Below are 24,491 nucleotides of genomic sequence, written 5' to 3'. Positions count from 1 at the left end.
AATACTTATATATACCATCTCAAGCAGCGAAAGCGCTACTTCGCAAAGCGCCTCTCAGGTCAAGGAGCACGCAATTTGATCAAATTTTGCCACTTCTCAACCGGACAACCCATCCCAAACGGTGCGCGCTAATGACTCAAGAGTTGTCAGAGCAATTGGCAAGCGCAAAAATATTCCAACCTCGTCAATGTTGTCACAAAACTAAATCTCAAACATCCGGACGGTACAGTAAACACAGCGGCTGCGATACCATCATTGCCACTGGGCAGAAACTCTATTCCCCCCTTGGTTTTTTGCACCCGCATCGACTCCATGCTGGCGAAGACCCTGAGCTCCGTAAGCGGCTCCGTGAGCTCATTGAGCAAATCCTTAAAAGGCACGCCGAAGGCAACCTCCTTTTCGAGGGATGGTGGAAGTACCTCAGCGGGCTGAGCGTAGATTTTTCTCGCAACACACATCTTGTTTTGCTGCTGCTGCCTGTTGTCTGGCAGAATGGGGCCTTGTTGGTGAAGAAGCAATGCCAGCCGTGGTAGTACATCCCTTCCTAGAGGATTCCCTGCAGAGGGCAATGATACCTTCGACAGGAGATAATTCTTCCACCTCCCAGCACGACGTGCAGTTACCGATTCGTGTGACCTTCGCAAACGCGTAGGGCAGATGTGTTCAGCAAGATTGCAACAAAAACCACGGGGTACAAACAACGAATCAAGGTCACTGGGGTTGATGAATGGTCCGGAAATGCGTCGTATCTGCGGAAGAAAACCACCAGCATAAGCTACATCAGCTACCCCCCGGTAACGGATGAGTTTTATCTTTATTATTTTTAATTCTTTTTGATTACAGACATTGACCTGTGCGCGCGATAGCGGACGTTTGCGTTCGTTGGATCTGAGCCCAATCGGTAGAGGAATTATCAGGCGGTAAGTGGTGGTTCCGTACTGGGAAGAACTATCCGGGAAAAAATGCCTCATGTACGGTTAATTAGTCACCGAGGCGCAGCGCAATGAGCAACAGAGGCTGCGCTGAAGCTTCATAAAATTGGTCATTAATCATTAACCATAGGGTTTTTTAGGGACCGAGCGATCTAGATTGTACATTGTAGTTGATGAAGAGACAAGATTCGTTGTTGGATTTGATGTATAGCTGATGCCTGCGTAGAATTGTAGTGTAATTAGTGCGCATAGAACTTGTCCTCTTTGTAGTTTTTGTATTGTATTTTGAAGCAATTTTCAGATTATTGGACTGTTTTATAAAATCTACTTAAATTAACGGATCAATCAATACAAATTACAACTTCCAAGACTGCAATTTCCAGCAAGAATATGTCCACCTGTATTAAGCATGCTTCATTAGAGTAGTCGAGGATACTAACATTGTTCATTTCATAGATTTATAGCAGTTCGAAAGGGCTAGAAATGCTCCTGTCTCTTCACTGAGCATTTTACACAGTATAATTGATCGTCCATTTGAATATGCGCATCCTTAGCCTAATCATAACCTCACACAGTTCGATCATGATTTGATGTACTTAGTGCATGCGCTCACTAAGCACGAGCCGTCATCGTGTCTCCTTCACCTTAATAGCAACCTAAAGTGTAAGTAATTACAACAAAAATCGATTCATTGGCATTTATAACACGCTCCATCACACCAACGGAACTCTTCATAAAGCGTTCACTTAGCACAGGTGCATATGCATGAAAGGGTTTCCCTCTCTCTCTCTGATCAGCTCCTTCTTCTGCTCCTCTGATTCAACATCATCAACACATGATCATCACCATCATCTCCTTTTGTTTCTTTCATCAGTCCATTTGTTGTTCTTTCCATCTCGTTTTTTTTAAATAGCCACCCTTCCACATTTGTTGCCTAATTTCGATTGGTAAGCAGTGTAAGAGCCTAGCAGTAGTGTCTTCCCTCCATCCGATAGTTCGACTATATAGTCGCGCTAGAAGCAAACGCTAGCCACCATGATCGTCGGTTGCAGCACTCCCAGTCCGGTGCGGTAGTCTTGTCTCCGTGGGGCAGACAGGCAGGCAGACAGGCAGGCAGAAAAGGCACACAGACCATAGGCAAGATGACGGAAGTCGAGTCGTCAACCGTCGTAGCCGGCGCTTCGCCCGGACCACGTGTCTCGTTCAATAGGGATGTGCACGTGAAACGTATCGGTTAGTGTGGAAAACAGTCTCTCTTCCTTGTTTTTACACCAGTGTGTCTCCTTCTCATACACCCAGAGGGTGTTTGTAATGTGCTCCCTGTGACAATCCCAGTGGTTTGTTTTCGCTCTACCAACCCAACACCCTTTCCTCCCTTTCTCACCCATTCTTTCACACACTATTCATTGTTTTTTTTGCACTAAAACTTGCGCTTGTCGTGTCGTGCTGTGTTTGCGCGTTTGCGGGGTTTGAAAAGCATAAAACACCCTCCCATCACCCTGTTTATTAACCTGAAAGCAAATGACATCCGCTACATCGATTCTCGAACTCTGCTTGAATCGTCATACCACTGCACACGGTACTAATTTGCACAGGCACTCTTGCGCGCGCGCGCGCGTCATTTGCTGCACCCGATTTGCTGCAACTCTAACTCCGGCGGCCGTTTGTGTCTCCCGTCGTCCCGTAACCAAACACGATAACACACTTAATAAACTTACACCAAACCGAGCGGCAGCCACACCCGGCAGGCTTGGGCGTTTTGCAAGCGTCTGACTAGTGGAGCAAAGTCTGGCAATGGTACAAAGTAGAGCGACCTGTCGTCGCAAATGCCCACGATGAAAGGTGGATGAGTCTCTTGCTTCCTTGTTAGATACGCTGTCGGGCCGATGTCGACGGCGCTGCTGTGGCGACAAATGGCGATAAACTTTCGTGGGATTCACCTAGAAATTGGCATGTTTCAACAACACCTACGATCGGTTGGGTACAGCAAGCAGCAAGTGAAGTGAAGAACTTGGCAGTGTTTGAAGAAGTGAGAAGAATGTGGGCGTTTCTGGTTGGGTTCTGAAGTGGCGAACTGCTTGGCATTGTCTAGAGCGATGTTCTAATTCAAGCTTGAAGCTTATCTTATGGGTCAAGCAGAGAGAATAGAGAGCAAAGCTCAGAAGTTGTTCAACTCATTGACTTAAAAATAGCTTGAGGTCCGACAAGACACGAAAGAGATCCATCGTAAGAAGTCTGTAACGTCAATTTCATGTTGAAATTAGTATTTATAATTAAATGGACGTTAATAGCTAGCTCAGACTGTTCAATTTTAATTAACATTCAACCTCAAACGACCCGCCTTAGTGTAGGCGTCTGCATTGGCCCAGTTACTCAAGGGTCCGCGACAGGGTACACTGTCTGTGACAAAGAAACTCGCATCACACAAAGGCATTACGCAGAAGAAAAGAACAGAATGTGCAAATATCCCCGATGTGGTTTAATTGCTTTCATCAAATAAAGGCGTAAAGGTGCACAGGTGTGCGGCTGTATATGCATAAATTATTCCAAAATGAGGGCAAAAGCTCGGAAGCGACCCGAGGGCGTACGCTTTTCCAAAAGCGGATAGAAGCGCCTACTCAGTCGGGTCGATCGGTCCCGCTTTCCAAGCGGGTGAAGAGGTCTTTTTGCACAGCGTGGTTGACACGCTGTGCTGGGATAATTAAATTATCTCCGTCCGTTAGGAAAGAGTTCCAAACACTCACTGTTCGTTGTCACTCACATTCGACCTTTTGGAGGTGTTTCGGAACGGCAGGTTGTTGGCAGGTTAAAACAAACAGCTTCATTCACGTCACCAAAACAGCACGCTGGTGGGACAAGTTATCTTCGAGGAAAGCCCTACTACGCGTCCCGTTGACGTCCATCCAACGACACTGATCGTTCAGGTCCACCACGCAACAACGCAGCTGTTTGTTTGGAACCGTTTGCGACCAATTGCGTTGGCTGGCTGTACAGTGTCGTGTTTGTACGCTATCGCAGGAAGTTTGCCTGACCCGAACGACTGAAAGCGACAGATCAACGCCGGCGCAACAGCCGTTCCCGCCAAAAGCATTCCAAACAACCGCAAGGCGCACAGGCGACGAACCTCACGGTACTTACTCATCTGGAAATATTGTAATAAGCAATTTGCGTTCGCTGGCTGACGTTTTGTTGGGGGCCCAATGGGTTCCGACTTGCGCCCACTTGCGCCAGGGCGTAGTGCATTATCGAGGATTCCCTTTTTGCGATTCCCTCCCCATGAGCGCGTCGCGTTTGTCACAGGCGAGGCGTGCGTACTACTGGCGAGGTGGTAGAATGGCTTGCTCCTGCAGGCGGCTCCCAAGAAGGATCGATTGTGCGTTTTGCAACAAAGTTGCAATCAGTGCCGCACCGATTCCATTTATTCCTGTCAGCTGCAAATTACACGCTACCGCAGCAGCCCGGCCGCGGTGCCGCTGTTGCGTATCGCGCTAGATTTAAAGCGTGCCGCGACAGGGGAACATCTTCTCCCGGGGCCGGGACCCTACTCAAATGGAATACGGGGGATAACGTTGGCTAGGCACCTAGGCCGTAAGGTCGTTTCGTTTTATTTTAGCTTCTTCCCATTCACTGTCGGATGCGTTTATCTGCCACAATCAGATGCAGCCTATACGGACGTACAGTGGACAGTGGACGAGGAAAATCGCAAATGGAGAAGAAAAGAGCATTCTTCTTTTTCAATGTATCACACTGGTTTTGTAGCATTTATTTAAATATTTGTTGCTTATGTTACACTGTAAGAAGCTTTTTGATTCTTTTTTGTTATTTACTTATTTTTGAATAGTTTGTGTTTTTTTATATACATTATCATGTGTTTTTGTCTTGTTGAGCAAGTTACTTCATGCTTGTTATGTTATTTTTTTAAATTGGTTTTATGTGTGTTTTGCTAGGTCACATTTATTTGTGTAATTATTATGTAGTTTGCTTGTTTGTAATGTTTTGATCATTATTATATATTTTATTTTGCCATTTTTGTTATGTTTTAGTTGTTTTTTGTTTCTATTTTGTACTCAAACACCGCTTTAAAAAAGGTTTTATGTCGTTTTTTGTTTCTTTAACATGTTTTAGCTTTTATGTAAAGACTATTAGCAAACGCGATAATGAATTTGCTTAAAATGGAAACTAGTACAAGGCCAGTATCGTACGCAAAAGCACCACACATCTGCAAACGAATTGGTGCTACCTAATCGCACCATTTAAACGGTAGCACCGTTCAAATGATTCGTCCGCGGCCTCTCGGGTCGGTTAAATGCTCGTAATAAAAACTTTGCAGCAATCACTTTACTCATTTGCCCGTGTGTAAGCGCGAAAACGGTAGAGTCAAGCAAAAAGGGTTCCTCGGGGGTTCCTTACCTAACGCTTCGCGAAGCAGGTCACACACTCACTCACACGAGAAGATGACGTTGGTTGGGAGCGATTGTTTGCCTTTCTTTTTGAAGTTTTTTGTTGTTGTGGTTGAGCATGGTGTGTGCCCTTTCCCCTTCAACGTGTGTATGTTTTTGTGAATCGTTTATTTATCCATGGTCAACTACACGATGTTTACAAATTTTGCCGTCCCATCGGTCGTAAATCAGCGTGGTGTGCGTGGTTCACTATTGTGCGGCACAGTGTGCAGGCGACATGCGTTAGCAGCTCGAGCAGTTCGATCGAGTTTGAACGCGAACGCGATAGAGCCTCCGGTTTACTAACGATCACCGAGCCACGGAAAGTGAATCGATGGCTTCGCACGCGAAAGACACCCTCGAGCTCGAGCACGATCGAGGGTGGCAAAGGGGGGAAAGCATTTGCATAATAGCAATGCTCTATGCTAGAACACTTGGTACTTCAAGCATCAAGAAACACGGCAGCACGGCAGCGAGCTCTCCCGAAACCCTCTTGATGGGTTGTCGAGTGTAATTTATTCCGCGGGCGCGCGGCACTTGCGCGTGAGTGTCCACCGTAGTGCGCATTTCGTTCGTTCCAACACAAAGGGGGGAGTTGAGAGTTGGTTAAGTTTTTCCCTTCTGTTGGTGAACCCTCTCGGTTAAGAAAAATCTCCTTTGCTCCGTGGAGTTGATTTATTTTTTCGTTTGCCTGCACGATCGCATTCCTGCGCGGTGCAAGTGCAATGCGCCCGGATTTACCAGTGAAAGGCACCTAGCAGCCACAGCAAGGGGCCCAACTCGGCAAGGTCGTCTGGTGAGCAGTAAGGGCGCTCTAGGAAGTGGCTACAGACAGGTCGGGTGTCATTCAAAAAGCGGTGCGAGCTCACAAATTCGTACGATCGTAATTAGCAGAACGAGAGATCCATCATAAACCGTTTCCGCGTTATTGCAGGGAATGGGCGGGTTAGCGGGCTTTTTTTATTGTTTGAGGCACATAGTAGCAGTCGCACATTTTTTTGCCTCGATCGTGCAAAGACATTAATGCTGATTAACGATATTATATTCCAATTTATGTAGCCAATCGAGCCAACGCGGGTGCCGCTGCAAGAGGGTAGATAGATCACTGCAGCTGATCGTGGATGATCGTACGCGATCGCATACAAAATGCGCCAATGATGATGTGGCAGATCTTTTTTTTTATCATATTCATCCGTGACTGGTTGATTGCGATCAAAATGATTATTATTGCTGATGAATGTGATATTAAAATGTGTAACAGATGGTGCTACATCCTCAAGATGTGATTTTTATTACCCTTTTGTCTTGTTCTGCAAAGAAATGAGGCTTTAATTAGAATAAAATTGAGGGATGATTATTAACAGTCTACTTTGTAGTTTTGTGAATGGTGTTTGGTCCTCATATCATAACTATTTAGCTGGATAATATAGCTGGATATTCGACAAATAATGTACTTAGAGGTCTACATACATTCTGGTGGTGATCGACACTCAAAGATTGGTAAGGTAAACTAGTAGTTTAAACTTTGTTGGTGTACTCAGACTTTTCCCAAACAATGGAGTGTTCTACTTGGTTGTGTTGTTGTCGCTTCTAGTGTTGTTGCTTTGACCGCTTATCGTAGTTTTGGTTGGTTTCCGTGTGTATCTGCCTTTCTCTATGTACTCTATTTTCCCCCCATTTTTTCCATAATACTCTACCTTCTCCAAGGCTCCTCTAACTCTAACACTGCCACAGCTATAGCGAACCGCTCCCTTTCTCTTGTTCCCCCGCTCATTGCAGGCCCTCGACACGAAGGTCCCCCACGCACCACCCTACCGAACGGTACCGTTCGCAAGGAGCACCCCGAGAACCTATCCCAGGAAGCGTTACGCCGTGAAGCGGAGTTCGTACTTGCGCAGGCCGATAAAATCGATCGCTCCAGCCAAGCCGCGGCCAAGCAGTACAGCCAGCCCGGCGAACCACTCGATGCGGCACGGTTCAATTCGCTGCCCTCGCGCTCCAAGTCACGCACGAAGAAGGTCACCCGGTCGGTGAGTGACGCCGCCTCGAAAAAGCCCTCCAAGAGCCTGTTGAGCCTGTTCAGCCGTAAGCCGGCGGCGGATGAGCAAAGCGCACCGCGGCCCCAAGCACCCTCGAGCGGCAGAAGCGGCACCCTTGGCCGGAGCAAAAGTGATGTTGGCCGGAACGGCGCCACACCAGTGAAGCAGCGCAAAGTGGTACCGCGCCGGGCGACGCAGGAACTCGGCGAGCTACGATCCACGGGCACGGTCACGCGAAAGCATGACCCACTGACGCCGATCATCGAGGCATCACCGCTCGAGTACACGCAACAGGTCGATCCGCTGACGGCACAGCTAGCACGGCGCGGTCGGGCCGTGTCCGAGGAGCCGAAACCATCGACCAGGCTCGCCGCACCGCCGAAACCGGGCGTTATGGAAACGATCACGCTGCTGCGCTCGTCCAACAGCACTGCCAAATCCCAGGACGCACTGCACAGCTCGCAGCTGCCGCCGGAGAAGCCTCACCTTACCAAGGGCGTCACGGTGGAGAACATCGTCAAGCGGTTGTCGAGCGAGCGGCACACCTCCCCTCCGCCATCGCAGATCGTGGGCGGTGGGTTTTCGTACACCCGCGGATCGGGCGAGCAGCCGATCGTGTACGCGCAGGTCGTCGCCAACGAGACGAACAAATCGAAACACACCGTCAAGCAGCAGCACTATCCCTCGACCGAAGAGGAAGACCCAGCCACCATGTGGACGGCGGGTGAGAGTAAGTTGAGACCGTCGGGAGGATTCCTGGACACGACGCAGCGTCCGAGTCCTCCGCTGCCGAAGTATCGGCTGGATGAGGCCGACCATTCGCCGCTCACGATCAATGGAATAAGGCGTAAGCTGCACACAAATAGCGACGAGGATGAAGGGCTCGGGATCGACTACGCCCGGCAGAAGCAGGCTCAGGAGCGTTATAAGTCGTCCGCTTACGTGCACACATCGAGCAGCACGACCCGTACATCGCCCAAGTCTTTCCTTACCAACTCGGACGAGGATCCACCGATCGCACCGAGTATCGTGCGGTTGACACCGACGGAGAAGAACTTCTCCAGCAGCTACAGCGTCCACTACCGTGGCCAGGCAGACGGGAAGGAACATCTGCCCGAGTTCCATGAGCTCAGTCAACGACGGGAGATTCTGGAGTCCCGTATACGATCGCGCATTGGATCGCGTGATCTGCTCGATCGGATGTCACCGGAGAGGACGGTACCGGTTCCGATTCAGCTAACATCTGGAGGACATCGAACGAGTAACAGTAGCAGTACGACCAAGTACCGTACGACCACCGAACGTCGCTCGGTGGATCGGGTACTGGATCGACATGAGTCACCGGTGCGCAGGAGTACGCTCTCGCCGACTCCAACATACCGAGAAGCATCGCAGGAGCGTGGTGCAGTGCCACGAAGAAATTCCCGTGGATATGTGGAGACATTCGTGACGAAAACGGTTGTCAATCGGGATGGTAAACCCGTGTCGGAGGAGTACGTGGAGCGGTACAAGTATCCGGGCGAGAGTGTGGAAGCCGTAACAAGCTCCAGGACGGTGTACGATCGTGAAGGATCGGCAGGACGTACGGAGGTTCAACGATACAATCGTTACGTTCCGGAGCAACAGGGTGGAACAAGCAGCTACACCACGCGTCACACGGTCGACAAGGGAGATTCGGGCATTGAGAACGATTTCCGCAAGGATTCGTTCAATCATGAGTTTATCTCGGGGTAAGTAACGGAATGTTCACTGGAGCTCATGTCCGAAGTTCGATTGAATGTTGAATGTTCTCCTACCAGGACAAAGTTTACGCTGACGGAGAACGTACGCGCTTGTGAGGACTTCCTGCGCATGGAGCGAACGCACACGAACAGCTGCATGAGGAAGCCGAGGAAAGCGCACGTCTACCGGGAACGGAGCATCGATGATGGATCGCGGTACGATCCACGTTTGGATGAGATATCGGCTAGTCGCAGCTACACCCGAGACAGCACGCTCAAGTCTTCGCTGAAGGCTGACAAGAAAGCTGGAGGACTCGCAAAGGTATGTTCGACTGTGGAGTCCTCTATTCGGCGGTGCTTTAATGAGTGTTTCCCTTATTTTAGGTAAAGCAGTTCGTCAGCTCCACCCGCAAGAAATTGGTCCGCATGGGTACGGATACATCGGAGAAGCGAGATCACTCCCGCGTCGGCAGTCTTCGCTCGGACAGTGCAGATGGATCGCGTGTCCCAGACATTGCCACGCGGCGTCGACTCTCCACACCGAAATCGAGCCCTTCGTCGGCGAAGCGATCGCTTTCCTTCAAGAGCTCCAAACTGTCCAGCACTACGCCGGCAGAGGGTCAGAAGCAGTCGTCTTCGCGCTCGGAATGGTTCAAATCGTTCGATCGGTTGTCAAGGAAAAAGTCCAGCTCGAAACCGAACCTCACCGTGGATGCGAAATCGCCTCCACCGCCACCGAAGCAGGCCAAGAGTTTGCGCTTCTTCGGCGATACCGATACGGAGTATGGCGATCAGAACGCCACCTCGTACAGATCAGCACGGTAAGAGGGTTGTTACAAGGAGTCTTGTTGTGGAATATTCTGCGGGTCTAATCTTCCCTCTTTCTTATCAGGAGTAATCTCTCGAAAATGGAAAAGAAATATCGCAGTGCGTACGATCTGGACACAGCCCCAAAGGTGCGCGATACAGCTCGCAATCGATCGTCCTCGTTACACAACCTGGACGAGGAGGATGAGCTGAGCCTACGGGTAAGTGTATTACGTGTATGCCACCATTATAAATGATCGTTCTAACCGATTCGTCTTCTCCCCAGGGCAAAGACTATCGCTCGGAGGAACATTCCAGTACATTCTACCGGGCGAGATCGCCATCACCGTCGGACTATCGGCCGGAGCGAACTGGCACACCTCGGGACTACACGCCGGAACGTGTGACCAGGAAGGCGTACCACCATCACCATCGATCGAGGGAAAACAATATCGATCTGGTAGATGGAGAACGGTCGCAAACACCGGTCCATCAACGGCCGGGGAGTCGTAGTCGCAGCGAGCACAAGAAACCACCGTCAGGGCCACAGAAACCGGCCCGGACCTTTGAGCGTCGGGATAGCTTAAACAGGTAAGCTTTGTTAGTGTGTTGAGAGATAAAAAGAGAGCTTTACTTACATCGTGTTTTGGGTCATCTTCCAGGGACATTGATCGCATTCTGGACAGTTCCGGGACGGAAGGTGAATCTAGTCAGCAAAGCCAGCGCAGTGTCGTGTTTCTGCATGCAACAACCGGTAAGCACAGAAATGAGTAGGAATCCCCAGAGGGCCTATTTGACTCATTGGAGAACACTTTCTTCCTATTCCAGTTGGCGATATACCGCATCCACAGATTGCGAATGCTCGTCGTCGGGCGTACTCGCGCGAATCACTCAACCACTCGGTCGCCTCCTCCAAGAAGGTCCAGCCGATGACACGCACCGTGTCTCGTTCGATATCGGTCCTGGCACCCTGGAAGCCGAAGAACATTCGCGAAGGATACGAAATCGATTACCACAAAGATCAGCACCAGGCGAAACCGATCTCAACCTTGCCTCGGTCCGGTGCCACCAGCCGCCAGTCGACAGTCGGCAGCCAATCCACGCTCAGTCGGCAGCCCAAGCAACGCAACACACCATCGGCCCGTGATGACCCAGACTCGGACAAAAGCTCTTCGTTTGAGCAATCGCGACGCCACAGCGCTGACCAGCAGCAGCAACGACGCGCAAGCGGATCACGCGAAACGGGCGGATTAGCCACACCGTACGCTTCGACCACGCTGCCCAGCTCGCGCCGTGTGAAGGACTCGATCGCACAGTATCCTTCCCGTACGGCGGGCAGTGGCTCTACGCTTAAATATCGCCGATGAAAAAAACATTACCGTTAACACGTGCAGTAGCTACTGCAGCGGAAAAGCAAACGACGCGGTTAACACTAATTAATTAAATGTAGCATGTAAGCATTCACGTTCAACAGCACGCTGTATTTCGATTTGCAAATGATTCAAACTGCCATGCTACCGGCGTGATTTTCCACGATGCCAACTTTTTGGGGGAAGGGTGCAAAACTGCAAAAACTGCAATTCCAATCAGACTTTACATTTTATTTTAATAATTTTGTCACTCCCCCTTCCTCTTTTTTTAACAAAACTGAAACCAAGTTTAACCAAGTGTTTGTATCGCGCACACTTACTGACTGACGACGAAAACGACGAACCCCGTAAAATGATTGTTCTTGCATTGTGTGTGTTGTAATATGCGTGTCGTTCAGGACCCTAATAAGCTAATAATAAAAGAAATATTGAAGTAGCAAAATGTGATGCAGTTCGTTTTACAATGCCATGTAATGAAAGAAAACATTTTAGTATTCGTTTTAGTAGTCCCCTATTTTCTTGATGTTTTGTATCTCCATATATTGTAACGGTCATTTCAAATTTTATTGTTCGAATGTATGTTCGAAGTTTTCGAAGAAGGCAGAAATGACGTTTCCAATGTAAACAAACCAATCATTTGTTGTTGTCTTGGCGGTGAGTATCGTTCAAACTTGGTTTCAGCTAATTTTCCTTAATTTTGTACATAAACCTTAACTATATTCTTATTAAATGACAGTATTTCATGATATATGGATTCATAACTGTTGCCATCGTGTCCTGAGAGTAGAATTTGCGTAGCTTAACCCAGCATCTAGGATCAGTAACCTCGAGAGCAATCGACTTTACCTGCATCAGTATGGATTCTCCCGAGAACACGGTACCGGCTTCGGTGGATATCTACGCCGTGTTAAGCATTTTGCTGGTGGCAATCATGTGGGGCGCTACCAACCCTTTCATCAAACGGGGTAGCATCGGGTATAACGAGCTAAAGGCAGACAGCAAACTGGGCCAACTTTGGTTGGAAGTACGATTTCTTATAACTCGTTGGCAGGTAAGTCGTATCATTGATTCGTTTCATTTCCTGAATTGAATATCGTATTTTAAAATGCATTTTACAGTACCTGCTTCCATTGGTGATCAATCAGTTGGGCAGTATCGTGTACGTATTAACCCTGCAACGGACGGAACTGTCGCTCACCGTTCCAATGGCGAACTCGTTAACGTTCGTTTTCACTGCCATCACCGCTCGACTGCTGGGCGAACGACAATCGGGCTGGAGTAAGTAGCAAGCATCTTTTAATTATAGTTAACAAACTTACTGATTACGGCTTATGCTGGTATACTATTGATAACGTATTATGCATTGTCTTCTTTTAGAAATTTACTGTGGAATGACTCTAGTCATACTAGGGACCGTAATCTGTGGACTTGATAAAATGTTGTGATACGCTTGTTTAAATCTAGTTGAAATATAATTTAAAGCTAACAATCATATTCCATTTATTGCAAATATCACGATAAAAGATAGATTACGATGTGCCTTGCATATGAACTAAGTTTCACTTGGCACTTTAATCATTTCATCATTATCTAAATCATATTCTAAAGATAATTACATTTTTACCACCCTAAAGTTCTTGTAACTATTTACTATGTACTATTTACAACACAGAATCTATTTACAGGACTCTAGTGCAACCCGCTTGAATCACGTTCCTGTAGATAAACAATTGTATTAGTAATAGTATCCGAAAAATATTTGCATATTGTGAAATGCGACACAATATTTAAATTCAAGAATGAAAAGGGTCAGGCAATATAGAGATGCAAATCATTCTATCAGTACCATCCCACTATCCCTCGTTCTTGCTAGCCTTCAATGTGTACAACAGACAACAGGAACACATCATGCGCCTAATGCAGTTATTATTTGTACTACTATTGCAATGATGCTACTGGGAGGAGAATAAATTAAACTTTACCCTGACCCAATTATGCAGCCGACGACCCAGTTCGTTGCCTCACTTTTCCCCACGATCTGCTCGATCGGTGATGCAATAATTCTATGCAAACCGAGGGTGTCCGAGGGTTTAGCTCTTCCTATCCCGCTACTTTTTTGTTTTAATTGCTTTCCGGAAAGCAAAACTATGAACCTGAACCTCAACTAACCACAACCGATGCCAACCCGATTTGTGGGGGGCGGAACCGATACCGAACTTTGCATGGTCGTGTGCATGCCAACTCCTCTCGAACTGCATCGATCAAAAGGGCAAAAGTTTTTAGCCGATTTAGAACGCTTCGTTCTTTGCTTTTTCCAGCGCACTTCCACCAGAACACATTACTCTAGAAATCAGAGACGAGTGAGGAGAAGGGCCTAGAAAAACTATTCATTGCCAGTCGCCAGCGCCGTTTTTGGCAGCGGACAAATTCGTTTTTTTATCTTTTCTCCTTCGTTTGGCAAAGCACCCTTCCCTTGCTCGCTCGTGCACACATTCGAACGTCGTGAAAGTGGTCATGAATAAGAAATGCACAATTGTGGGACTGCGAGAGCGAAGGGCGTGCGAGATTGGTCGTGTGCCGGATGCTTGGAGATATAATTCAAAACTTTGCTGGGCTTACCACCATCACCGCCACCACCAGCAGCGGCAGCAGAGGCGGCGGCTTTTAGAAGATGGGTAACGAGCTTGATAAGGATGGAGTCGTTTACTAGTGAAGCTATTTATCATAATCGTAGGCACGCGATAGGAATGCGATTGTGTGTCGGTGGTAAAAGTTGGTCGTTTCCCCTCGTGCTTGCAATGTATGCATTATTCATGGGCGGTTCAATCGTAGCAATCGTATGCATTTGATATGCTAGAAGGCGTATTAGAGAGACAAGTACGCGTGTACTGAAGCTCTGTTAATGTAGCGCGGGTTAACTTTGGTTCGAAATTAATTGATCTTACCGGAAGAGCTAAGCCTCTTGCTTAATACCACCTCATTACAGCATCTTGATATCCTTCTCTACAACATTTTAAAGGTTTTTGTTTTTTTTCCGTTTTCAGGCGCTTTCCTACTTCAATGCGGAAAATAGTTCGACGGTGCGGCTAAAACCACTCACACACACCGTCGGAAGCAAAGCAATTCTCCGAAGAAAGGATATACGTACGTGTGGATCTTATGCTGTGGATTGCTGTGTTGTTTATGTTGGTACCGTTGGTGGCCAATTCCACCGCATTTTCCGACTCGATTCCGATTGGTGCGGGTGGTGCTGCTGCTGCTGTTGCTGCAAAAACAAAACGCAGTCATTCGCGTCGCCCGTTCAAACCATCACGTTGGCACTGCTGCTCCGTCTTCTGTGTGTGTGTGTTTGTGTGGCCACCACGCAAGCACTTTTCTTATGAATGAATCGCAGCAATCGCTGCGAAAACGCCCGAAGAGATGGGCCCGTTTCGAACAAGGCGTTGGAAGTTTCGTCTGTTTGCGTGTACCGGATAGCTCCGGGAAGGTTCCGCTTGCCAGTGTATTGGTGCCGACTGTCTTGTTTGCCGACGACCGTGAAAACAGAACCCAATGGCGGTGAGTGAAAGGGAAGCACAACAGCCCTTAGCGAACAAGCGCTGCCCGAAACGGTGGAACAGATGATGTGCGGGAACTGCAGGAAATACCGACAACAAACACTCGCTCGATGGGCGAGACGCACTGGAATGAAGGAGAGAAAACTCAACCACCTTCGGAAGCTTTCGGAAGCTTTCGGGTGGCAAATCCCGAACGGGGTTCGGTTGGAAAAACTCGTCTCCCGTTGAACGCAACCGGGGAAGGCGGCCAGACCACGCAACGGGGGAGAGACGGCATGTTATTAATACGGTTCGCACGATGCGGACACATTTCACTGCGAGTTGCGACACCGAACGATACGGACGGCTCAAAAGGGGGCCAACGCTTCTTGGTCGCTCGTCACCCACACCGTGGGACGTGATTTGCTTCTGGCTGTGTGGTGACTTGAATTGGGGTAAGTTTTCGCCTGCGCCACGTTCGCTCGTTTGTGTAGTACCGTGAGCTCTGTTTATCAATTGACTGTAAGCACAGCGAAAGAGAAAGAGCCAGTGCGTTACTGTGTTGTGTGTGCGTGTGCTGTTGGTGTGTGATTCTGTGTCACGAACGTTTGGTGTGTGCCATGGTGCGCCGACGGTGCGGTGATAAGCAGTAGAATTGTTTCACCCCACACTCTCCAGTTTGTGCCAGCATCAGCAGAAACGCCCGTCCAGCCGGACCAAGAGTAAGTGTGCTATCCTTTCCCAAAAGTGTCAATCATTATGTCGCAAAAGGGTCGACCCCTGCCCCCGTTCATGTATCCCACACCCACACAAACACACATACACACCCACGCAAGAGGACACGAACTCCCCTTCCCGCTGTGGGGCACTGCTCGTTCCCATCCAAATTATAATCGTAATCGTTATTATTATCACACAACCATCCCGACCGGCGGCGGCAACCCGGATCGGATCGACCCGTCTACAGGTTGTTTTGCGTGTATGTATAGCAGCGACCGAAGCGTAAAAAGAGAGAAAGTGGTTGTTTTGGCTGTGTGTCGCGTTTCGCGTTTAGCGCCGTTCCCACTACCACCAAGTAAGAAGCGCGCAATGGCGAATTCAGGGTTCCGCGACCCCGCGCATTGTACTGCGTTCGTTATATTTTCGGTTCCCGGTTGCTTTGCAGCCTTTAATTGCTGGCATTTGTTGTTTTGGTTGGTGTATCCTGCCTACCTGGAAAGATCTGCTCCAAGTCCTATTTCTCAGTAGGTCCCTCGCCAGAGGCTCTCGCTGATTTGTTTTTCGTGGGTTTGATTATGTTTAATCGATGAAGCTACTACGCCGTCGGGCGTGGGAGGAAAGGATTTTAGTGAGAAATTCGTTTCGTACTCATTAAATCGCTGTCGCTTTACGGCTCGGGAAGGCTAAACCAGTGGGTCACGGTTATTGTAGAAGTCATACGAGAGACCGGTATCGATCGATGCGTTTAATATTACATTGAAAATCATTCCCCATACCAGAAAAATCGAATTTTTTCACTCAAAAAACGATAAAAAGTTGTAAAATATATAATATTGCATCGAGAATAATCATAAAACTCTAATCAAATAAGATCTCGCTAGTTAAATCACGCCTAAAATCCCCAATCACTATTACTGCTAACCGCTTAAGCCACATCCCGTACTTTACTGCTCCCGTTTGGACACACATGGTACGGTTTTCCTTTACACTACTGCCCTATCCATGCATGGTGCCGTAATACTGCGGGTGGGATTGGGTGTGAATCGAGATTATCGTGTCACGCTTTACGGCTACCATCAGTTGGAAGGTAAAAGCGGTTCGTCCGGACTAGGGTGGAGACGCCTGGTGTTTGGTAGAGAAAGATAGTTTGAACCCATTCCATCCCCGCCGAAATCCATCGAACGAACGGTTTGATTAGAATCAAACCCCAGTCGAGTCGACACGCTTGCCATGAACCTTCTGTCAGTGTGGGTGTGGGTGAGAACACCGTTAGGAGGGGGAGCAGAAAGCAATTTGAAGACCTACTACGGTGGGACACACTAATTGTCATTTGTTCGTACGCTTGACGTGTGCTGTGTGCTAACATCGCCCTCGATCAAGGCCGAACACGTTTACCTTTTCAATGCGACTGTGTGCGCACGTGTGTGTGTGTGTGAAAATCCATTTGCATGATCTTAGAACCGAACGGAGTGTACGGCTCCATACTGCGTATGTAAGCTCTTGTATCAGCTCCGCGTAAGCCGCCGCCGGCAGCGTGGTTCTAGCAGATTCATTTGCGAACGAGCTGAACGGAAACTAACACACACTCCACATCGTGCTCGTCCGCCTTCATTAGCTTCATTCATTATGCTAGCACTTTTCACTGTTTCACAGCCGGATGTAGTGTGTATGTGCTCACATATTCAATACGCCATCGCTATCATGCTGCTGCTGCTGCTGCTGGCTGCGAGCGTCTAATTGTCTAATCGATGATTCTTTTAATTACCGTTTATCGTTTTGGCATGAAAGGTACCGTACGGTGTTCGAATAACTGATGCCCTTTCTTAATGGACCCCCTAGTTTATGGTTGCCGTTTTGTAATGAGCTGGTTAGTGGAGCTCGATTGGCAAGTAATTTATGGCGAAAATGGTTTCACTGAAAGCAGTATTAGTAAAACAATTTGTACTCAAATGTATCGCAACTCGTACGTGATAAAACATTTGCACATTCGTTTGCTCGCTTTGTACTCGCTTGTCCAAGACACCAAACAAACCAAGCGTACACTTACATCATCTTCCACACGCGTCGAAGGGAAGAAAGTTCCGGGCCGTTTGCTACGGATTGCTATTTACATCTCGTGACAAGATGAATATTGTAAAAAGTGTTTCGAAACGGGTGTGGAAAGCGGGTCGTACGCATACACTGTTTTAAAATTTAAAGTACGTTATGGCAACGGGTCACGCTAGGTTGGGTAATAATTTATCACCGAGTGGAATGGGATTTACCTGAATTCAATATTGAAAAGGGAATTTTTCCCTAAAAGTGAAAAAGTGATGTGTGATGTAATTCAATTTTTCGGTTGACATTTTTAAGGTTTTCAATGATTCAAACGGAAGCAGTTGGTTGATTTATAATGTCCCTCTTGGAAAATTGCGAGAAATTCAAAGAATGGACCAAAATTCTACACCAAAACTATCATCATGCCAATCCATCTGTAGAGCAGTGTAACCCATTCTTTACGATGGTTGTTTTACTACATCCTGAATCGCTGACATTGTACACATCCGCAAAATCAATATTGAACCGGGTACCGCAATTTGTCCACGATTTGTTACTGCTACCGGCAAACGTGGCAATCAAACGAAATTGATCTTGCCGACACAAACCGAAAGTCATAACATCATTAATCTGCTCGCGTGATCGCACATCGACCGCCAATCTTTCGCCCACTGCCTTCCGGCTCAAGCAACACGGCTGGACAATGTCAATCGGTTTGCTGACGCGACTGTGTAACGGAAAACATCTCGTCAATTTGAGCCAGAGAGGATCCGTCTATTTGGCGGGTGTAACGTTTTCAATTCCTTTCCGTTCTGTCCGGTTGTTTCCGGTAGTGTGTAAATTCAAACGAAAAAGATTTTCCCGTCTGTTTTCTCATTACTGCTTGCTGTTTCATTGCAGATCCGATCTCCAAATGGTTTTATGTGTTTTTCTTGCAAAATTGTAATGGATGGATGCAATTTTCTTGAAATTGAATTTAAACGAATTTTGGAAAATCGTTACCATCATTACCTTTCACCGCGTCCCACGACAGCAGGATGCGTTTCTCGCACCTCGGCGTGCAGCTCCTTTCTCTTTACGCCGTTGGTGTAAACAATCTTTTCCGCTCGGGTGCATTGTTTATGCGACAACGATACATATTCCATTACCGCTGGCCATATGGGGACGGGTTCAGGTACGGTTGGTGTTGGTTTTTTTTTTGCTGGTGGTGAGAGTATGCTTGTGCGTTGTTGAGTCATGCAAAAAAAAAGAAACCGTAACGAGGGTGGGCACTGAACCACCCCCCACTCGGTTAAGCATTTGCAAATATGCTGGCAGTGGTAATAAACCCTTGGATGGATGGGTTTATTTTTGTCTCTGCGAAGCTCTTCAATACACGATTTGGCGTACCGTTGTTGGTCAGTGTTTTGAAGGGCTTTTTTGTGGTGCCGTGACCAGGATTTGAGCTCCCTCATTGATTCCAAGTTTATTGCTTCAATTTCTTAATGGAATTCGTAGCGCCATGATCAAGCTTAAGGGTTTGAAGACTTAGTAAAACTGATTGATAAGACAAGATTTTATTTTAATCAAACTTTTAACATAAATAAACTTGAGTAGAATAATCATCAGATATTTTTTTCTTTTTTTTACTCTTAAAACATCTGTGATAAAAACCTTTCTCTCTATAGTGATCGAGTTTTTTTCACAGAAATTTCCATGCTATTTGGAAAAACCGTACAAAAAAGTGTGTTTTGTATAAACATTTAATTCGAAGAATGGAACCATTTCGGAGAAAATTCTTGAAAGCAAATCAAAAATTTCCATTACCCGTGGCAAGTGGAACGCGGCAAGTGCCCGATTGGGAAAGTTTTCACGACCTAGATTGTGAATGTGTCGCTGTGTGTTTCATGCCTGTGTTTCATGCCGTACCAAGGCAACGTTCCTACTGGCGACAGTGCATAAACCAAGCTGCTGCTTCCATATAAATTGCTTTTGATTATTTATTCTGCTTCGATTTCTTGCTTCCGAGCGGCGAGCAGCCGGCCACTGATGAGGATTTTAATGTTTACGTTCACGAGAATGACTAAAAACGAGCCGGGACCGAAAATCGTTGCCTCGTTACTGCCCCCCCCCCCTCTTCTACCTCTCTATCTCGCCCGTGCGGACCGTGCTGCTGTACGCACGATATCGATTTCCCGCGTGGCCTCCGTGTGGGACAGGTGGGAGTGGGACGGGCGGCAAATGGTGTAGGCATTAACAATTGTGTGAGTTGGCCTTTTTTGTTGTCGATGCTAGTTCCCGTCGTCGTCGAGGTGCTCGTCGGCCAGAGTGTCGACCTTCACCGTGACTTTCCCGTGGCAGTACAATGTTGCTCTCGATCTGTCCAACGGGCCGAAACATGTGTGGTTGTGCGTTTACCTGCCGCTCGCCGAGACAGGGTGGTTGCGCACTTTCACTTACGGCAAGGGGAAAAATGTAATGAAATCTACCTCTGGTCCAAAAGATTGCGATCTTTTCCCTTCGTCATTAAGTTTTCGGTGGGGTGTGTTCCGGGGGCTCCATTTCGGTCGTTCTCTCTCTCGGTAGGGTAAATTTATGATTCGTGTGCAAATTCTCGACCCCAAGGTGATGACTATTTTTACATTTGCCTCTACGTGTGTGTGTGTGCAAATGCTTGGTTTTTAGTTCGTTTTCTTGTTTTGGAATAGTTTTTTTGTGTGAAATGAAACACCTTAATGTATCAATGTGGTTCCTAGTGCTGGCAATGAGCGACTGTGCGTGATTGCGACTGTTTGACAAATTGTATAATTTACCATAAGAAAAAGTATTAAAAAAAATGACACGGCTTCCTTTTTCAGAGCAATTACACGTGGAGTTGGTATGGTAATTACATGATGTTATTTTTTATTAATTTGGCTATAAACCTCTTCCAACTACATTGTTCTATACAGAAAAAGTAATACATTAGCTTGATACTGTGAGCGATACTGATGATTTGCTGGGTTATCATGAGTGAGTCTTCAAATTTGTACTTTCCTTGTCTCTTGCAAAGAGCTATTTCAATAATTTTTATACTCTTTTTTCTGATCACGACATTGGGAGTTACTAACGCCCTTCAGAGTTAGCTTTCCCCCGTAAATCCGTCGAAAGGGTCCAGGGGGAACAGAGTTCAAAATTCAAAGCAAAACACAACATCCTATGGAATTATGGACAATGACGAAGCGTTTCCTTAACAGTATCTAAGAATAGAATTTAATTGCGTTTTTAGTCACAGGAATCTACATCATGGGTAATTGTGTTGTAGGCATATTAGTTTATTCGGATTTTTTTTTCAAAAATCAGCTTTAAACAGGTTTGGAATAAACTTTATCTGGTTATAATAAGTTTTCTTTAACAAGAAAATAAAAAAAGAAATTGAAGTAATTTAGTAATTACCCATTTTAAGCTGCTCATTGAATGCTGTTTGTAATCAAACCCACACTTAAACGTGCTTTGCATCTTCTGTATGGTAATTTGTTTACCCACTCGACCATGGTTTCAATTTTCTAATGCCCATCAAATTATCCTCTACACTTGGCTGCATTTATTCGATTATGAGCTTCAAGTAGCAAGGCATATTCAGCTAGCCAGAAGAGATTAGATAGGTTGAAATCGACCAGAGGCATAAAATGGCAAATAGATGGGAATAATAGAGGTTTGTCGTAATATTTCTGAGTCCTTTTCTATTTATTGCTTCCGCTAAAAATGTTCACAAAACACTACTATTTAAAATTGCGCAAATGAAAATGGCACAAAAGTACACGTTTTCCTCCATCCATCCATCTGCCTTATTTGTCTTTCGTTCATTCCCTTTCCCCTTTTGAAGCTCATCTCTTTCAGCATCCCGGTGCGCATTTAATCGGGCTGAAGAAAGAAAAAAAGATCCACTTTCCTACCGCACACCAACTTCCGCTTTGTAAAACTTTCCCATTTGCCAGCGACCAGTGCCGCAGCCTCGATACATCAGAATGAGAGTACACCTGCTTATGCTTCAGCGAGGCGGTTGCATAACAATAGGGTAGTGTATTTTCGCCTCAAACTCACCGAGTACCGTGCAGACGGATTCCCCGAGAGGATTGTTCCCCGAACTTGGCCATCACATTGTGTGACTGAAAGGCTTGGCTCTGGCAAATCCTACCTCATTCAGGTGTGTGTGTGTATGTGTGTGCAGGAGTTGATGTTGTTTTGCTGTCTTCGCAACCGTATCCTTTTTTTGTGCTCGGGCTCGTTGTGATGCAAAATCATTCTACCGGGCACGTAAGAGCCGGCAGACAGCAGCAACAACGACATGGGCCGGAGCAAAATCACACATCATTCCTGCCTCCGTCCGTATGTGGCTGATACTGATACCGAGCCAGAACGACGATTTTATTTGCCTCCGAGCCGCCGAGCTCGATCCAAATTATTGAGATATCGATTTTGTATCCTTCACGAGCTTTTTTCTTGCCGCCACCGCTGCCGTGTTGGGTTGATGTTGCGTCGTGCTCGGGCGGGTTTACTTTCTTGCTCGTTTTTAGCCCCTTATTTGGCAGCGAGTCGTCCGCACGATGACGGTGCCGCGTTCTCTCCTCTTTCACAAAGAAGACTTTTGGGGCGGTGCGTGCTAAGGACTACTGTTGACACTGTTTTAGACCGTTGCGTCGGCCTGCGTTGCGTTAATATTGCGCTGCCATCAAAGGTGGCACCAATTACCCGGGCCGATGTATCGCACACACTCGCTTGCGTCATCGATACTGGGATGTGTGTACACACACACACACACCCTTAGTCCCCGGGAGGGATGTGACGATGTGACGAACGTTAACGGCTCAACGAACGGGAAAATGTGCTTCCACCCCGAAAAATAAAAGGAAAACCTGTAGCACCCGGCGAATAACGCGTAAAATCCCGGTGTGTGTGTGTGTGTGTGTGTGTGTGTGTGTGTGTGTGTGTGTGTGTGTGTGTGTGTGTGTGTTTGTGCAGGTGTTCAGCTGGGAAGAGTTTCTGGGAAAACATCTGGATGGGTGATTAAAGTGCTTCAGTTTATAACTGTTTGCTTGTGTGTCTGTCTTTATAGGGAATGATTTTCACTTTGCATGGTTTGATATTCTATTTCTATACCTTTCACAAGCTCCGAAAGTCACAAAAGTAGTGTTCTAAGAATTTTTAAATTAGAATATTTCTATTTCAAACACAAAACACTTGGGAAATGTTCACACACAACGCTATCGTGCATCAGCTTTACACCTTGAGCTTGAGGGAAATGTTACCTCACATAGGATCGAATCAACGAAGCTTCCCTTAGCTAACCTTAGTTTTGAGGGCCACCAAACGCTCAACTATGGGGGAGGGCCGCCGTAAAAGTACTCGAACTGAATTTCATTACACGCCCAGAACACGGCCAATAGCAATGTCTGCCGTCTTGTGTGCGAAGCAGTTTTCGCACTGCTTATTTATTTGTGTTGTGCGTTATTTCTTTCTTCTTTTCTTCCTCAAAAGCCACCGGGAGTCGGCAGGTGTGTTTCGTTACCGGATTCTCTAGATTACATTAGAAATGTGCGAAAATGAAGCAAAACGTTGGATCAGGTCCGCTGGTGGTGAACACGGTTTGATTGGCAATAAATTTGCATCCCAGTGGGCACACAGCGTTGGACACAATTTGGCACCCAATCGACAGTGGTGAATGTCCCCGCTGGGTGTGCTTGGTATTCCACCCCCCCCCCCTTTTTGCTGTATGGAAAATAGTGTTTTCATAACGAAACGCAAATGTAAATAAGGTAGCGTTCGTTGGCTGCTCGGCGTTTTGGAATTTATGAACGCGCCGAAAGAGAACTCACTGACCTTAAACGGTGGCTGGCAATTAGGATGTTTATTTGCATAGCAATTTGCGATTTATGCGCTTGTTGTTCGATCAACATACTTGGAGGGGCATGCCCCGAGGTGGTCTGAAACTCAATCGATTGGCTTCGAATAAATTGTGTGTTTCATAAATCTCTTTTAGCGCTGGAATTTTGGAGTGCTTTGAAACTCTGTAACAGTGACTCATATAACCATCATGGAAAGGATTGCTGAATGATGTTCAAATAATTTTAAAATCGGACCGCATTTCAAAGAGAAAACAATGCTTGTCGAGTGTGTGATGCTTCTGACAGGAGACGAAACACTCACATTCCTCACATTAAACAAGCTTAATTATTCATCCTTTCTATCACACTCAAACACATTAAACATACTTTCTACCCCACTAGGCTCAGCCGTTACCCTGTGCATAATCGCGCTCACGTGTTCGCTTCACTCCCTCTGCAAAACAAAAGAGGCAGCAGCACGTTTGCTTAATTATTTTCACCTTAACAACACCGTATGTGCCGTACACCGAGTTTGGCAGCACCGGGCTTATTTCAATTAGGGCCCCTGTATCGAACGGACCGTGCATGTACGGTCAAGTGGGTCAACCTTTTGGCAATTTAATGAACGAGGCTCAAGGGGAAAAGAGGGGACAGAAGGCAATTTTCGACAGCGACCATGCGTCTCCATCGCTTGGCGTGGCGAAGGGGTACACATATATTATTATTGAAAGGAAAGCCACAAAACACGCCCGTCGGGTTCACCTTTGGCATCGTTTCAATTCCTGTTTTCCATACAAACACAGCTCCCGCTTCGCCTCATTCACTGTGTAAAGTGTTGCGTCGGTTGGGGGCATGTCATTTCGGTGCTTGTTCTATTTGCAGGATTTACCCTCCCGGTAAACCCAACCCCGGGATATGCCTTGCCATGGTGCCCAAAAGTACAATGCCAATCACTGCTGCCCATGGCCACCGGTGCTGGCTGGTACACGGGGATTTGGTTCGGTTTTCATGCTGCGTTTGTTAAATTTGATTGCCTTTCAACGCAAA

At 46.9% G+C, this 24,491-nt stretch overlaps 3 protein-coding genes across 6 annotated transcripts in view; all 3 read left to right on the top strand.

Moving 5' to 3' along the window:
• LOC1280507 (uncharacterized) overlaps positions 1–11,504 on the top strand; it is a 32,998-nt gene extending 21,494 nt beyond the window's left edge. For 2 of the 3 annotated variants that reach the window (XM_061661479.1, XM_061661478.1), the window contains exons 3-9: positions 7,151–9,140; positions 9,210–9,453; positions 9,516–9,952; positions 10,024–10,159; positions 10,225–10,529; positions 10,601–10,692; positions 10,767–11,504. In XM_061661479.1, coding sequence (XP_061517463.1) covers positions 7,151–9,140; positions 9,210–9,453; positions 9,516–9,952; positions 10,024–10,159; positions 10,225–10,529; positions 10,601–10,692; positions 10,767–11,305 — 3,743 coding nt within the window. In that variant the 3' untranslated portion in view covers positions 11,306–11,504. Of the gene's footprint in view, positions 1–843; positions 921–1,845; positions 2,166–7,150; positions 9,141–9,209; positions 9,454–9,515; positions 9,953–10,023; positions 10,160–10,224; positions 10,530–10,600; positions 10,693–10,766 lie in introns of all 3 variants that reach the window. The other variant, XM_061661480.1, reaches the window with a different exon arrangement.
• Positions 11,505–11,939: 435 nt separating this feature from the next.
• On the top strand, positions 11,940–12,797 carry LOC4577632 (transmembrane protein 234 homolog). The gene is made up of 4 exons (XM_001238305.2): positions 11,940–11,962; positions 12,045–12,359; positions 12,427–12,586; positions 12,686–12,797. Exons 2-4 carry the CDS (start codon positions 12,165–12,167, stop codon positions 12,751–12,753), a joined length of 423 nt encoding a protein of 140 aa, XP_001238306.1. The 5' UTR covers positions 11,940–11,962; positions 12,045–12,164; the 3' UTR covers positions 12,754–12,797.
• A 2,358-nt stretch (positions 12,798–15,155) lies between these two features.
• Positions 15,156–24,491, top strand: part of LOC1280509 (calbindin-32) — a 53,404-nt gene continuing 44,068 nt past the window's right edge. Inside the window, exon 1 of one of the 2 annotated variants that reach the window (XM_320356.4) lies at positions 15,156–15,566. The gene's annotated coding sequence lies outside the window, so the exon portion shown is untranslated. The remainder of the gene's footprint in view (positions 15,567–24,491) is intronic. The other variant, XM_061661485.1, reaches the window with a different exon arrangement.

Source organism: Anopheles gambiae, chromosome 3, assembly GCF_943734735.2.
Source record: "Anopheles gambiae chromosome 3, idAnoGambNW_F1_1, whole genome shotgun sequence".
Taxonomy (NCBI): Eukaryota; Metazoa; Arthropoda; class Insecta; order Diptera; family Culicidae; genus Anopheles; species Anopheles gambiae.
Note: the sequence above shows the minus strand (reverse complement) of the source record. Positions and strands in the feature narration are given on the sequence as shown.